Raw genomic sequence first — 17,204 nt, forward strand, 5'->3', positions numbered from 1 at the left:
TCTCAATATACTTGTAATTCATAGGCAGATATCTACCGAGAGGGTTAAACACTTAGCATCTGCTGAGGGTACCTTGGTAGACACCACACTACCCATAATATGGTCGAAAACAACAACCCAAGGGTTTTTGGTTCTTCTATGTTTCTATGTTTGCTTGTGTTGATGATTTGGAACAAGATTGTTGTTGTTGTTCCACAAGCCGAGGCTCGAGCATTTTTTGTTTTTGGTGATTCGCTAGTTGACAATGGCAACAATAACTACCTATTCACCACTGCTCGTGCCGACTCATATCCTTATGGCGTTGACTATCCCACTCACAGGGCCACTGGCCGTTTCTCCAATGGCCTCAATATCCCGGACATTATCAGTTGGGTCCCTAATTATATACACTTTATGTCATTGTTCCTAATTAATTGGTTTCAGTTACTTTCAACTCCATGTTTTTATGTTTTGTAATGTTTTAATTAATACTCTTAACTTGATATAGTAGTATACCCTAATAAGCTACATTTATTGTCCGTTATATATAATAAATATATAACTATGAGTGCGTCATGCATCATGTAGGCGAGAAAATTGGGTCAGAACCCACATTGCCGTATCTAAGTCGCGAGCTCGATGGAGAGAGGCTACTCGTTGGTGCCAATTTTGCTTCTGCGGGGATAGGAATTCTCAATGACACTGGAATTCAGTTTGTAAGCCAAAGTTTTTTTTTTTTTTTTTTTAAGTTTTAGTTGTGAATGACCACTTTTGCTAATTCAACCCCGATAATTTTATTTTAATTTTTGTTATGGCTATACATTCTTATTTAAGTAATAATACACACACGCAGACATGAAAAAAAACTTATCAATAAGCACTTAGAAAATAAAATAAAAGGGTAAAATGAATTAAACTTTTTTAAAAAAATTAAAATTAGTTTATGCATAAATTAAAGTCAATTTTTTAAAAATTCATAGCTAAACAAGAGAAGTGAAAGTTTTCACTGATTAACTTATATATAAACTAATTTTCATTTATTGAAGAAATTTGTTTTATTTTACTTTTTTTTCCTCCAATAAGTTATTATTCTTAAATAACATTCCTGTTTAATCAAGAACAGGGACCAATTATGAGGCAAATTTGCATGCATCCTCTGTCCAAACTAGTTTTAAGCTGTTTGATAGATGCTGGTATTGAATGAGGCCATTAAAATGCTATATATCTACATTTGCAGATAAACATAATTCGAATCACCAGACAATTACAGTACTTTGAGCAGTATCAACAAAGGGTGAGCGCACTAATTGGACCAGAGCAGACTCAACGACTGGTCAACCAAGCACTAGTCCTCATAACCTTAGGTGGCAATGATTTTGTTAACAACTATTACCTGGTGCCATTCTCTGCAAGATCACGCCAATTTGCACTTCCAAACTATGTTGTATACCTTATTTCCGAGTATCGCAAAATTCTTGTGGTATTGCTATCCTTTACTTCTTTTTCTGTTGCTGTTATATGTTATACTACTATTATTAGTATTATCCCTTTTTAAATTTTGGTCTTTACTTTTGCTGGTACGTTTGTCATGCATATAACCATGTATACGCAGCATTGATGAACCATCCAAAAGACTACTGAACAACTTGAACAACAACAATAATAGTTAGACATTTCACTATTTTAAACACCTCATCAATACATCTAATTTTTTCTCAATCTTTCTCTTCCTATCACATTATATCACCTATCATATTTATATAATTTTTTCTTTCTCTCACTAGTGTAAGTAATATTTTAAGTGTACAAGTATATTTTTCCTTTGAATAATGTATATATAGATTGTGAATAAGTCACGTTCATTCTTCATTGAACTTTAACTATTTCCACTTTAAATTTTCTACATTTCTCTTTAACATGAGAGAAAAAAGTTACATGGTGCGTTGCTTTATTTTTAAATTTTTTACTAATAATTATAAAAATATCACACTATCTTCATTTGAGTATTTGCAAAGAATTAGAATTCACAATTGTGCATTGAAATTTCTAAAAATATTTTTCAAACTTTAATTCAAACATAGTCTTAAAAATTCATTTTTTTTCACATGTGTGTGTGCACTTTGGTGTGTTGTTCCCCCTTTCTCTTCCTATTAATCTTAAGGATATGTTTGTTTTAACTTTTAAGGTCCATCGAGTTATTTTCAAGAAAAAAAATGTAATTTGAAATATGAAGTTTTTATATTTGATATAATTAAACTTCAAAAAAAAATATTTGTGGCCATTGCTGATTTTTGAGAAAATAACATTATCATGTGTTTATTTAATCTTTCATATAGTGAAGAATGAGTAGCGGATCACTGTGGATGTGTTGCTTTTTCATGATAATATTATGTATCTTTTTATTATTTGAATTTTAATAAAATGCTTTAAAATAAAAAATTAAATCCTATTCCTACCCACCGAACATGTTCATTTATAAATTACCTAATAATAATATTCTTGAGAATATAATTTTTGAAAGTGTAATACGTAATACTTAAAACCAGCGCAAAGATCACTGTTAGCATTCATTTGTAGTACTAGGCTACTAGCTAGTAATAGCGTTGGTGATTCTTGGGTAAATTAATACGCATCCACCTCTGTCAAATAGAGGACACGATGATTAATTGTGTCTGAGAAAGAAAAAAAAGTGTACCTGGGTTGGACAAGACACGAATTCAACAACAGATATAGCATTGGTGTTTTACCTACATAGTCTTAATGAATTTGAATCTAGAATTTAATAAATGAAATATAGTTTTCTACTTTATTAGATTTCAACCTCTAATTAATTATTGACATTATGAAATGGTGGGAACTTCAGAGAGTAATATAGATATGAAATGAATAATTTATCATAGTATATGATGTATGCGTGCCTGTGGCAAGCAAGTTGAGTTATGGTACGACATGACGGGTTGTTAGAAGCCATTGAACATTCATTCTACGGATTTATAAACATTGAGTAGCATCAAAGGGATTGGATCTAATGGAAGGGGCTAATCTCTCACAACATGGTGAATAAGGTTCAAATTCCAGCTAAGAGAGATGCTTACATTTAATGTCAACCATGCCTTGAACATATTACCTCCGAAGGAGAAGACCTGTGGGAAACCAAATAAACATTGAGTAGCTAGGAAGCATGTGGGCTAACGTACTATAAATGTAGAATTAATGTGTCATGATGTTTTTTAAGCATGCTGACTATTCAGCACCAATAATTATTGCTATTGTTATGTTAACTAATTAAGTGGATGCATGCAGAGGCTTTATGAATTGGGAGCAAGGCGAGTTTTGGTGACAGGAACGGGACCTTTAGGTTGCGTGCCGGCAGAATTGGCGCAGCGTAGCAGAAATGGGGAGTGTGCAGCAGAGCTGCAACAAGCTTCTGCTTTGTTCAACCCGCAACTCGTTCAGTTGGTGAATCAACTCAACTCTGAAATTGGTTCCGATGTCTTCATTTCAGCCAATGCTTTCCAATCCAATATGGATTTTATTAGTAACCCACAAGCGTACGGTATGTATGTACAATCTGTTACTTTGCAGCATTTACTCAATTAGATATGGTTGTTCTATAGATTTTAATTTCTGAATCTGTTATGCTTGTTGGCTTAATGCTATAGAGTCATTAATAATTTATTCGTAAAATTTAAATAAAATTAGACAGTTAAAAATAGTAAAATACACAAGAGATAAATATATCATTATTGTTATCCACATTTTATGCAGATAGTAGGGGTGTGCAATATAGGATCCATATTAAAAATCCTACTTCAAACTCTGCACGCATCCTTGTTGATATGTGCTGAGTATTGTACTTTTTCAAGTGTCTTTCAGAGCAAACACGTAGAGGAGTGTGGTCCATAAACAACAAGTAAGGCAGATAACAACAACTGTAAGACATAAAATCATTGGTGTGTTTTCGCACAATAACTTTAGCCTTTTGGATGAGATGATTCCTTTTATATATATCTTAGCTGTGTATTGGTCTGGTCCTTCCTTACACTACTTATTTTAGTTATTTAAGTCTTTGGGCCCTTCTTCAGAAGGCCAACCGCCAATCTCTCACATTAGGCATGTTTGTTTTAATGTTAGGAGGTTTGCAATAAGCTGTTAAATGAAAAAATTCTAAATTTTTACTTTTCACAAAATATGCATTAGAGTGTGTGCTCGTTTAACCCAATGCTAAATCAAACGCACCAGACATTTTGTACAAAACCCCTCTCACAGCCTGTATGAAAAATTCTTATGTACTGGGTATGACAAATTATTTCAGGCTCACTTATAGCATATTAATATTATTCTTAGAATAATTAAGTATTATTTGGCACAATTGTAATTTTTTATTCTTACATAATAATTTTATTCTGGGGCAATTTTAAACTAACAGTTTCTGTCGGTTTGGTAAGTTTGGGAGCGTGAAGCTTGGTAGCTAGCTATATTAATTTTGAACGCATTAATTACCTTCTTTACAATTCACATGCAGGTTTTATCACATCAAAAGTTGCATGCTGTGGTCAAGGACCTTACAATGGGATTGGACTGTGTACTCCGGCGTCTAACTTGTGCCCAAACAGAGATGTGTATGCGTTTTGGGACCCCTTCCATCCAAGTGAGAGAGCAAACAGATTGATTGTGGACACATTCATGATCGGAGACTCCAAATACATGCACCCAATGAATCTCAGTACCATGTTGCTTTTGGATTCAACTTCAAGGACCTAGCTAATTATTATCTTCTTCCTGTTAGGGTCGTGGCATACATTCTGCACTAGATTTTGTGTTATACATTGATTGTTTAAGCTATATTGTTACAAATTATTTGAAACCACTGGATTTCGTATGATTTTTTCTCTCTCTAATCTCTGCTTTGAGGGAGGAAAATAGAGAAAGGAAAGTCCATTGTGTGATTGAATGTCCCAATTGTAACTTGTGAGGCATGTATTGTTCGGGTGAACTGGGTCAGATAATTTGTGGGTAGAGGCTAAGCCCAAAATCAGTTTGGGCTTGAAGCTTTAAGTGTGATAAATTTAGGTATCCGAGATGTATTAGTAATTTACAACAAAAATTATTCCATGCAAACCTTAGCTTAAATCCATATTGTTAACTCGTTGTTCGCAACAAATTTGTCATAGTAAATTATTCAAAATTGCGAATCTCAATTTCCACATGGATGTTTGTACTTAAATTGATGCAAATTCAATTTATAAGTAAGAGATAAAGAATTTAAAATAACAGATAAAGAAAGATAGTAGATAAAATAAATATGAATTTAAAATAACAGATAAAGAAAGATAATATATAAGATAAATATTTAAAGATAAAAATAGAAGATAGAAAAGATAAAAGATTTAAATTAAAAGATCATAAAGACAATGATAAAAATATAAGATAAAAAAGTAAAAGATTAAGATGAAAATAAAATTTTAGATTTTTCTTTATCGATTTGTTGAATTTTTTCCTACCTACACCTACTCCTGATGTCTACAAAGACCCAATAGATAAAATGCATGTATATCTAATTCTAGATGTTTGCTTTAATGCATGAGTATCTATGTCTAACAATGATTTTATTAAGATACTCTTTCCTTTTTTAGTTCTATTAGAAATTACCATTTGTCGAACGACTAATCCCTAAAACTGATGCATATAAGATATTCCTTTTATTTCTATTAAGGATTATCCTCCCTCGAGCACCCAACCCCTAAAGATGAATGATACATGAAATTAAAATAAGAAAGGATAATAAGAAAGAAAATACCTGTTTGCATTGATAAATATAAAGTGTACAATACATCTTTTGGCTTTTTAGGTCTACTGAACCCTAATTAAGGATTTAGCATCTCGTAATCATAAGGAATCTTAATAAAAAAATAGAAATTGATGAAAGAGAAAGAATGGAAAAAGGACATAAAAAAAAGGATTTTCCCTATTTTAGATACTTGGGCTTGAGATACATTCATTAGAGAGCTCTCAGTCTTCCGGATGGTATCTTTTCTCCTTATCTTGACTCCTTTTTTATAGTTGTTGAAGTGAATTTAGTCTAATGTAAAAAATCTTCCATATTCATGTTTTTTATATTTTCTGGATTTTTTTATTTTAATCCCTCATTTTCATAACTGGAAGCCATAAATAAAAAAACATCAATTCTTAATATTTAAATAAAAAATAACTACTAAATAAATATTTTTAATATATTTTTATTATAAAAAATAATTCATATTTAACAGGTATCATATATATACTTTATTCCGCTATAAAGCTTTATCTACAATATGCAGAAAAATAATGCTTGATACATGTTAGTACCCATCACACCATCTCACACAAATGTGGGGACTGGGGTGATAAAGATCAAACATAAATATTTCCAAAAAAACAAAAAGACTTGATTGATATGAGATGAATATGGATATGTATTTGAGGTGAATGGTTACACTGAGGTTAGTTTAAGTTGTTGACTCATTCCAGGTAGGTAAACATGGATCTGCTAAATTAAACCATCTAAATTAATTTATCCACAAATCAAACATTAAAAATGGTATGTATATTGACATGTTTAAATAGGAGTTTATGTAGTTTGTTAAATGTAGGGGGAGCAATGCGAACATAGTTACCCAGCCGAGTGTCATACAAGTGATCAATTTAGTATTATATTATGTATATTTCACGTGTCCATGACCTTAGCTTGATACAAATTAATTTATGGTGTCAAATTGTCGTCTGTAATCCTTGCTAAAGATGAACACAAGTTTGATAATCCTACAAGTGAATCCGTACCGGCTACCCACGTATGTGTGTATGTATACATGTAAACCATGAAAATCCTAAAAGTGATTCCGTACAGTATGTTGTCAGAATTCATCTAATCTTTTTTTGGGTTAAGCCAACTTGAAAATATTTGGAAAAAAATGTATATCCTCACTATATTTTAATTTTTGAAGTGGTAGTAGACTTTAGAATTAGAGTACCAAGACTCACCTCTACTTGAAAATCTACGCGGGTTGGAAGTTATTGCAATCTCAGGTTTCAAAAAGTAAACTTAGAGTGTGGTTGATAAAAACTTAATTAATTTTGAATAAACAAATGGATAAACTCAGGTTTAAATATATAATATATTATTTTCATAATTGAAGAAAAAATAGTTAATTAAATTTATTTTATTTAAATTGTTAAGTTATTTTTACGTTATATTGAAATAAACTAAAAATAACTTGAAAATATACGGTAAACAAGTTTTATAAAATTTCTCAAATATTTAAGTTATAAGAAAAATCTGAATAAGCTGTAAATAAACTCACTATTTGTAAAAAAATTCCAATAAGGTTCAAGTCACACTTCAAATAAGTCAAACTTGCAGGTGTTGTATAATTCTTTAAAAAAAATTAAAAAAATAATGATAAACTATAAAACACAAAATGAAAAAATATTCGCATGTATGCAAGCACAGGCCCCACCCATTCTTTCTTTTAGGAAAAGTTAAAGAGCATTCAAACCCACATACACGCACACCTATTTTCTTTTGACAATTTTTTTTATTTATTGTTAATACTATATACAATGAATATATACGAATAGTACACAAACGCATAATGATTTTTCTGTTAAAAAAAACAAACACATAGTGATTTTTCTTTTGACAATATTTTTTTTATTATTAGTACGACATATAATAAATTTATACGAAAAGTACTTAAGTCTTTAATCATGAAATGTATCAATTGTGCCTGTCGAATAATATGATAAAATAATAGTTCAATTTTTGGGCGTCCTAGTTTTATTGATGAAAAAAAAATGAATGAGATTTTATTGACTTGAATTAATGTGAATTCTATGATAGTGTAAAATAGTTTTTTTTTTTAAAATTATATTCGAGATTACATGGAGTATTCTTTTGTAGGCACGGTTCGAGAGGATTCTCAAACTACTTTAGTCAATGTTTGATTCCATGAAGACATTGAACCTCTTGCAAGCTAAAATTTAGGAAAGTTGTACATATCAGAAGAGTCAGGAAGAACCGTAGGCCGTAGCTGTCTTTGTATTTTATATGTGATATTTGTATTTTACTTATGCATCGTTTGCATTTGATTTATATGAGTATTTGACTTTCTTTTTTAATTGTGTAATATCTAAGTCTCCTATTTTATTTATCTAGTAATTTTAATTGTACAATTATTTATCTAGTAGTAATCCTAAGTAATAATCTCAAGTAATTTGTTAAGAAAAAAAATCACTTAATAGAAATTAAATTTTTAACATACTTCAGGTGTTGATTATTTTGTTGAATCCAACCACATGTATAAGGGTATTTTTTGAAAATAAGAATGATAAAAACGCAAGCGGTGTTTATAAAAGATGGAGTGCAAAAAGACTTTTTTTTTTAGACTTTTGCATGTTTTGTTTTGTTTGTTTAGGGAACACCAGGCAATCCTCGGGGAAGGGGTTTAAATTAGTGGAACTGAAGTGAATATTGAAAGTTTAACTGTTTTTTGAAGTTCAACGTTAGGGATGATAATCCGTAAGGTCTTAATAGAGAATTATAGTATTTGTTTTCATATTTGTATTTTTTTTTATAAAAACTTGAACCTAAGGTTAGATCCGAATTTCTAGTAACTTTGATTCCTGTGTTCTTATATGCTGAGTACTAAGTCCCTAGACTTATATATGTTACCTGAATTTTAGTTAACTATAAAAAATGTATTGATTAAAAATATAACTAAAGTTTTATTAAAATACTATTTATAAAATATATATCTTCTATAAAACAATATAAACATAATTAGAATACATTATAAACATTACAACAGACTTCAACAATAACGAATTTATAAACTTTTAAATCTATTGTGATAGTGGTGCACCTTTAACATGATAGTCTGTGAAGTTCATTGTATTGATTTAGTCACAACTTCGTAATTCATGTATTATACAGTGGTTACAGTCACAAAGAAAATTGAAATTTGAACGGTGACAGAAAAAAATAAAGAGAAAGATTTACTAGATTTTCATAATTTTTTTAAAAATATATTATTATACATGTATGTATTATTATAATCATGTTAATGTTACAGATATCATCATGTTTAAAACTAAAATTGTCTCGATCGATAGTGAGAAGGTTTTATTAAAAAATTTAAAAATGTTTTACTAAATCATTTATATCCATCATAGTAATTTAACATTCTTAACATAAAATTCCCTCACTATGAAAGAAAGTGGAACTGTGGAAGCCTTTCTGCCAAGGGAAAGAGATCTAAAACTAGTCGGTATTGAACAGGAGGGTAGCTAGACCGAACGCCACCCTATTTATGTGGATCTCGTATCAATCTGTCTACTTCCGTCCCCACCCATAATCGAATCATTATTTAGGGAAAACACCTCACTATTTTTTTATTTCTTGTTTAGCTCAAAAGTGCATATTATTGACCATTTTTTGTTTTAGTTCTAAACTAAATTAACCAAGATACGAGTGACAGTAAAGTTTAACACAAAAACATAAATGATTAGTCATGAATGAACTGAAATATATCTGAGAACGCAATCTTGTCTAACTCTGTACTACATATCTTTCGTGTTTTATTCGTTTAATTAATCTTCTTCTATATCTGCCTAAGTTTGCGGTGCATAAAACAACTAGGGGTTTCCCATTAGGCATGTCTGATATATATTGTTGTTAGACTAAACTACAAGTAAAGCGACTTGGCCAATATTTGATTAATTTTAGCCTATGATTTGACACATCCAACAAACTACCAAAAAATAATCCTCAATTTCAAATGCCCAATCCTAGTGATTGTAGTATTTTTGAGCAAACTAATCAAGGAGTTAATACTAGATATTTGAGTTTCTATTAATTCAAAGATCATTGATGGATGAAATTGAAATTATATTGATTGTGATTTTGAAATGGGAATTAAGAAATATTCAAGTCCCACATCAGTTGTCTCAATCGAGTGCAACTTATATATATGTTGGATAACTTCACTTAATGTCTATTGATTTTAGGATGAAACGTGATAACCAATTACAATATGAAACTTATATAATGTTTAACATTTTTATTATTATTTAACGTCAAATTTCACCTTATACTAAAAAAAAATGTTACAACTCGCTCTTTCTTAGTGGTTGGTACGCAAATTTTTTTCCAGGTAGTTTGAAATTAAGGAGACAAAAGATTTGTTTCTCATTCTTTTTGTCATACTCGAATTGGCTACTTCTTCCCTAATTGAACTTTCCTAAGTTAAGTCCTAATTAACGTAGTTCTGCTGACCCAAAATTCTGGTCAATTAATACGTTAACTGCCAACTTTGACAAATTACATGCAATGCAACCAATGTACCGATAGTTTGTTCTTGGAAGTTGTATTTACACCCGAGGATGTCATGTATCATAAATTGCATAGTAAAACATTATGTCTAGAAGCAAAGGTAAAAATATTTAACTTGTGGTTTAATTTTGAGGAAGAACGAGTCTCAATATTTTTAACCCTGTCTACCTAGGCGGCTAGGAATTACTAATGCTGGTTTTGGATGTTGAAATTGAGGGAAGGGTTCCTCTTCTGCTAAGACCACTCACTCACTAGAGCAATTACTTGATGTACTTGCTTCCTCTAGATTCGGCGGTCTGCTTTAACTCTGAAGAGGTGGTAGCTAGCTAGAGAAAAAACAAAACATTTACGAATGTGGTTTGCAAAGATAAATTAACCTCTCAAGCTTTACATACACACACACATATATATATATACATAGCCCTTCCAATTGCTTGATGTAAGCCACGAGTTATCAAACCTAAGAAGCATATTCAAATACAATCAACAGTGGTCACTCCTGTTTTGCTGCTATGACTAGTGTTTTGGTGTTTGGCTTTTGTGTAACAGTAAGCTTGGTTCTAGCACTTGGTTCTGTTTCTGCTCAACCAACACGGGCTTTCTTCGTTTTCGGTGATTCGCTCGTCGACAGTGGTAACAATGACTTCTTGGCAACCACAGCCAGAGCAGACGCTCCACCCTATGGCATTGACTACCCAACACACAGACCCACTGGACGCTTCTCTAATGGCCTAAACATCCCTGACTTAATCAGTATGAGTTCCTTTGTCACATACTGCCAAATAATTAAAATCAACATATATGATGATACATATATCTTCTAGATATCATTTGCTTGCATGGCCATATATAATAACTAGGCTTGCATTGCCTCGCGTGTAGTTATTTATATATGGAGTTGTGCAATTCTTGTTAATTCCAGGTTTGGGGCTTGGCCTAGAGCCTACACTGCCCTATTTGAGCCCGCTACTAGTTGGAGAGAAGCTTTTAATTGGTGCCAATTTTGCATCCGCTGGAATTGGCATTCTCAACGACACGGGGATTCAATTTGTAAGCTTAAATATTACTAATTGTTAATTTTATTGCAATCCAAGCTTTATATGTTGAGAACATATATAGTGTAATTTAGAGTCCATATATCGGTTAATTATATAAAATCAATTCATGGTAACTATATAGTATGGTTTGGCAGTTGAACATTATCCACATTCAGAAGCAACTGAAGCTATTCCATGAGTATCAGGAAAGGTTAAGTTTACACATTGGTGCAGAGGGAGCTCGGAACCTAGTAAACAGAGCACTCGTCCTCATCACTCTTGGAGGCAATGATTTTGTCAACAATTACTACTTGGTGCCATATTCAGCAAGATCTCGCCAATTTTCTCTCCCTGACTATGTGCGCTATCTCATATCTGAGTACCGCAAAGTTCTCAGGGTATGCATTCTTTTCCAAACCCAATAATTACTATCTTTGAATTAAGTAGTCCCTTTGATAATTAATCATCTTGTACATGATTAATATCCATAAATTTATGATTAATATTGCAGTTTGTTAAGGAATTTTAAAAACATAGACATAAGGTTCGACGGGCAAATATAAATAGTGCCTATATTTTAAGATGAAATGAATCATCGATTTAAAAATATTTGTCATTGGCAAAATAGTGGTCAAAGTCTTGTTTTTGAGAATGTTCTGCTGCATGTACGTACCAGTGTTACTATCGGTGACGGAATGTGTGTATTAATGCAAAAGACACATGTCTATGTTTTGGTTGGTGAGGGATACCAAAATCTTTTCTCACATTTTAGCATCTTATTATTCAATGCGCAATTTATGACACATTACAATGTTTTATATATCCAGCTACATTATAAAATTATTAGATTATTTATCCCTAGCTAATGTACATATATGCTCACCTTCAACTTGCTAAAATATATATATATATATTAAGATCGAGTTAATTAACACAAATACTTTAATTGAAAACACATGCAGAGGCTTTATGATTTGGGTACTCGTAGGGTTCTTGTAACTGGTACAGGACCAATGGGGTGTGTTCCTGCGGAATTAGCGACGAGAAGCAGAACTGGTGATTGCGACGTGGAACTTCAGAGAGCTGCATCGTTATTCAATCCCCAACTCGTTGAAATGTTAAACGGACTAAATCAAGAACTCGGTGCTGACGTTTTCATTGCTGCTAATGCCCAACGCATGCACATGGATTTCGTTTCCAACCCTCGAGCTTATGGTATGAATACAATTTTGAAACTTTCAATTAGTGGCACTAAGTTTTTAATTTAGCTTACACTCACAATCTATAGTATTGGTCCTAATTGTAATTTTCTCCATTTTCCTTTAGCAGTCATGTGACGATTATGAGATGACAGACACCCATACATGACATTGTTTAAATTTTGTTCATATAAATTTTATAGCATATATATTGAAAAAATAAATTACAATATTGTTTTCATTTTTTTAAATTAAAAATTTCATAAAATATTTCTCACGTGAGTAAAAAGTATACAATATGATTACATAATTGATAGAAATTATGGTTTGTGTATATTAGCATTATATTAAATAATATTAATTTTATTGTTATCATTATGTTTGACCCTGCATGAAGAAATAGATAATTCATTTTATTTTCTTAATGACTCGTTTTGTTGGATGGAAAGAAAGAAAAAAAGATAGGAAAAAAAATTTGTATTAAAGAGAAAGTAAAAGAAAGAAAAAAAATTGGATTTTTTTCTCTAGAAATAAACATTTCCCATCCTTTTTCCTTCCACTTCCTCCTTTTCAACTAAACAGAATGACCCGCAGGATTTAACAAATAGATCTTAGTCTTTAGAAAAATTAAGGAGTGTGATTATGAAATTTTAAATTTGATAGTTAATATACATGTATTAAGTATATGAGGACGAGGATGGTAAGCCCAATCATTCTCCTTTTGAATATTTTGATCGAAGAAGGTCTAAAATGTAATTGGGCCGACAGGATTTGTTACATCGAAGATAGCTTGTTGTGGGCAAGGGCCATATAACGGGGTTGGACTGTGCACAGCGGCCTCAAACTTGTGTCCAAACAGAGACCTTTACGCGTTTTGGGATCCATTCCATCCATCCGAGAAAGCTAGTCGAATCATAGTCCAACAGATCCTCAGAGGCACCACTGAGTACATGCACCCCATGAATCTTAGCACCATCATGGCCATCGATTCCAGGACTTGATCAATGCCTCCTTCCTTCCTTCGTTTTTTCAATTTCTCTCGCAAGTCTTCACAAGACATAATTAAGTTGTAGTTGGTCATATTCTATCTATTTGTGCCCCTTAATTAAGTTTATTTCATCTTCTCATGATGATCCCCTAGCTAGTGCATGTGGTTTGTGCTGCAAAGTTATCATGTACTGGTTTGCCCCTCCAATTGTTATTGCTCTCTTGGAAGTAATTTTGGTCTGTCACCAGCAATAAAATGTTTTCTGTTCCTTAATTTGCTTGCATTGGGCGCAAAACTTCTTTTTTTATGTAGGAGGATAAGCAAAACTTCCTTCCGACCTAAATATAAGAGGAAAAAGGTTCATGTACAGTGATTAAAAAAATAAGCAAATCTACACTAATTGCATCCTATTTAATTAAATCATTTCCAAAAAAACATTTTATTTAATTCATATTTTATTACAAACGACCCTATTGATTCTTGTAATACCAACTGCATGACCTTCAAGATGGAGAAATAGAATTCCCTTATGAAACAAGTTCTCATAAAAATGAAGTCTTCCATAAATTAGCGTAAAGGGTTATTTAGGAAATAAAATTTATTTATGAGATTAAAAAATTAAATGAAATTGTTATAAAAAAACGAAATTAACTAATATTCTTAATCAAGTGAGTTAATATTTTAATAATCTCGAGGGATTAATTATTTTAATAATCTTTTCATTTTAAGTTGTTTTAAATAAACTAATTCAAATTATTGTGATGTTTGTGGTTATGCATGCAACATCTTCATAGACTTAAAGAAAAATTAAACACTTAATGGGCAATAGACAATTGCGTTAATATTGTCAGGGATAGAATTCAAATTCACAATAATTAACGAGAACGACAAAAATAGATAGGTCTTAGTGTGTTTGTTTTGTACCCATGCATAAATAAAAACTTGTAAGGCGGATTTGTCAATGCAAACTTTATTATAACAAATGTTAGATACAAACATAAAATTATTAATGAAGCTTATAAAAACAGTTATTAAAAATATGCGTATGTATTTCCCACACTTTAAGTTTAAAGAACATGGGGAAATATGTTTGTACTATATATAAAAGCTAGTATTTATTACATTTACTATCACAACTTTAATCTAATTTAAAACAAAGACTATTGACTTGTCTTCGAGGGATCATCTAGCTTTTTTTTACTTGTATAGTTGTAGTTGTCTAGCTGAAAGATGATGAATTAATGCACATGATGAATGCAGGGAAGTTTCTGAAATATTAAAAAATAGGATTATTAGCAGTCACGCTTTCAATACCCTAAAATTCAGAACAGTGCATTTGTACGTCTTCAAAGCTGTGTGAGTATATGTAGGTATGTAGGCTCAGTCAGCACAAAAAAGTGAGGGCATGAAAGCACAATTTACATCCAAATACATTTAAAGAATGCACCAACCTTAGAAGATGGCAACTAAGAACGTTGCCGAAATAAATACGTAGGGGCCAAGGTGCGCTACTCATTAGTCTCTTAGCCTGCATGTGGCATTAACTCAGCCTCCGAATGCGGTCTAGGAGTAAATTTAATTAATTTAACTAATTGCAATTTTGACCTTGATCTATGTTTTTGAAACCAAAGCAAAATAGTATACTAAAAGGCAAAAAGCCAACCAGAAATTAATGAGTAACCTTAGTATTGTTATTTCTTAGAAAATGTAGAACAAGTCCTGCCACATTGTGCAGTTGCCATGTGAATTTACTTCAATTGTGCTGTTTCTTAATTACTAGACTGAAGAGGGGGAAAGGCTATAGGTTTGAGGAAGTGTCTGAGCCGAGTTTCAGATCAAGTTTAAGACTTAATTGGGTTGGAATTGAATAGCCTGGAATGTTGGTTGAGGTATGTCACTGGAATCAATTATAGATGATCAAATTAACACACTGTCACGAGAGAAGGGGATGTTAGTTGAACTGTTTCTCCAGCCAACTTATGTGGTGTCGAGGATATTAGGTGTAGAGTAGTTGGTATTTTAAAGTCTATACAGCTCATATATTGTTATTCTTATTTCAATCATAAATTACCATATAAAGTCGTCCTTATAGTATAATCATCATCAATCTTCTAAAGAATCCAAAAAGTAGGGGGAGTGAGGATTCTCCTGTTACTGTTTATGGGCCTACTATTATTTATGATGAATTGATTTAATTCCCGAAAAATAAAATTATATTTTTGTTTTAAGGTAGCCCCGGGGGAGGGGAGAAGGAGAAGGGGGTGAGAAAAATATCATGTTAGCTAGTTACTTAATGATATTTGTGTTTCTTATTGTTTACCGTTATCAGTATGACAGTATCTAGATGCTACACTTAGATATTTGACTTATCTAGCTTAATTCAGGTAGTTAAAATGTGTTTACATTATATTTTATAAAACGGATTTTTTTTTTTTTTTTGTAAAAATTGATTTTAGTCATAGATGTGGATGAGTTAAAAATGTGGGCTTATTATTTTTTTCTTTAAACTTTTAAATTTCCTCTTTTAGTCCCTAAGATAAATTTAGATTGGTTAAAGTCACTAAACAATAAATTTAGATTGGTTAAAGTCACTAAATATTTTGTTATATGTTGGTAAACAACAACGCTAAATGATTATGTAACAATAATGTTAACAATTAAATAACTTGTCATATCATAAAAAAAAATCTATCAAAATAATCACATATAATTTGTTAAGTAAATTATATTTTTAATCCTTCATTTATTTAAAATATCTGATGATGCCAAATTAATTAACACTAGATTAAAAATATAATTTTTAAAAAATACGTGGTTATCTTGTTAAATTATTTGATAATGTGATAAGTTACTAAGATATCAGTATTGATAGTACAAAAATTTAAGAACCAAAAGATAATAAATCCAAATAATATTTACCTAAAAATTATTTTAATATAACAGTTGTTGTTGTGATAAATGATTTTAATAAATTTCGTTTAAATGTTTCTGCTAATAAACATTAATTAATTTAAGTTTTCTTCTTAATAGAAGAAATAAAATATTACTTAATTTTGTTGTTCGACAGTAAAATCATTATTTTGATATCAAATAAACTTATATTGAAAACGCTCCAATATAAAAAAAATCTATGAATAAATAATATATAAAAGTTATTGTTAAATTCTGATGCTTTGTTTGTTACATGTAGGAAATAAATTCATTTTTCTGTGATTCATCTATTCCATTCGTGTAAAATATAATCTAATTCATCCAGTTCTTAAAAAAATGGATTGCATTGGGTGAATAATAAATTATTCATCCTTTCTTGTTTTTCAATTCTAATGAACCATTTAATTAACCCTTTATGGAACAAAATCAGTTCAGCATTATGTTTTTCTTCTAAAATACTTGAATTTCTTATAATTTATTAAAAAATTAGAACGTATTATCGATGGGGTTGAATCAATTTAAATTTTACATTAAAAAAATATACAAATTTAATCCAACTTAAACTAAAGTGTTCTAATTTGCTTGGGCATTAGCTATTAGGTTTAGTCAATCTCAAACCGAAATCAAAATCAACATATATTATTAATTTAATTGATTGGTTTACTTCGAGTTTTACAAGAAAAAAATATGCAAATATATAT

General features: G+C 30.9%; 2 protein-coding genes across 2 annotated transcripts; both read left to right on the plus strand.

Annotated features, from left to right (window-relative positions):
* Window positions 1-4: 4 nt before the first annotated feature.
* LOC114399209 (GDSL esterase/lipase LTL1-like) lies at window positions 5-5,186 on the plus strand. Its single transcript, XM_028361345.1, has 5 exons — window positions 5-367; window positions 568-695; window positions 1,217-1,459; window positions 3,283-3,535; window positions 4,505-5,186. Exons 1-5 carry the CDS (start codon window positions 100-102, stop codon window positions 4,741-4,743), a joined length of 1,131 nt encoding a protein of 376 aa, XP_028217146.1. The 5' UTR covers window positions 5-99; the 3' UTR covers window positions 4,744-5,186.
* Window positions 5,187-10,726: 5,540 nt separating this feature from the next.
* Window positions 10,727-13,845, plus strand: LOC114399894 (GDSL esterase/lipase At5g33370-like). The gene is made up of 5 exons (XM_028362114.1): window positions 10,727-11,101; window positions 11,271-11,398; window positions 11,541-11,783; window positions 12,348-12,600; window positions 13,353-13,845. Exons 1-5 carry the CDS (start codon window positions 10,861-10,863, stop codon window positions 13,583-13,585), a joined length of 1,098 nt encoding a protein of 365 aa, XP_028217915.1. The 5' UTR covers window positions 10,727-10,860; the 3' UTR covers window positions 13,586-13,845.
* Window positions 13,846-17,204: the final 3,359 nt, after the last annotated feature.

This window comes from Glycine soja, chromosome 19 (genome assembly GCF_004193775.1).
Source record: "Glycine soja cultivar W05 chromosome 19, ASM419377v2, whole genome shotgun sequence".
NCBI lineage: Eukaryota > Viridiplantae > Streptophyta > Magnoliopsida > Fabales > Fabaceae > Glycine > Glycine soja.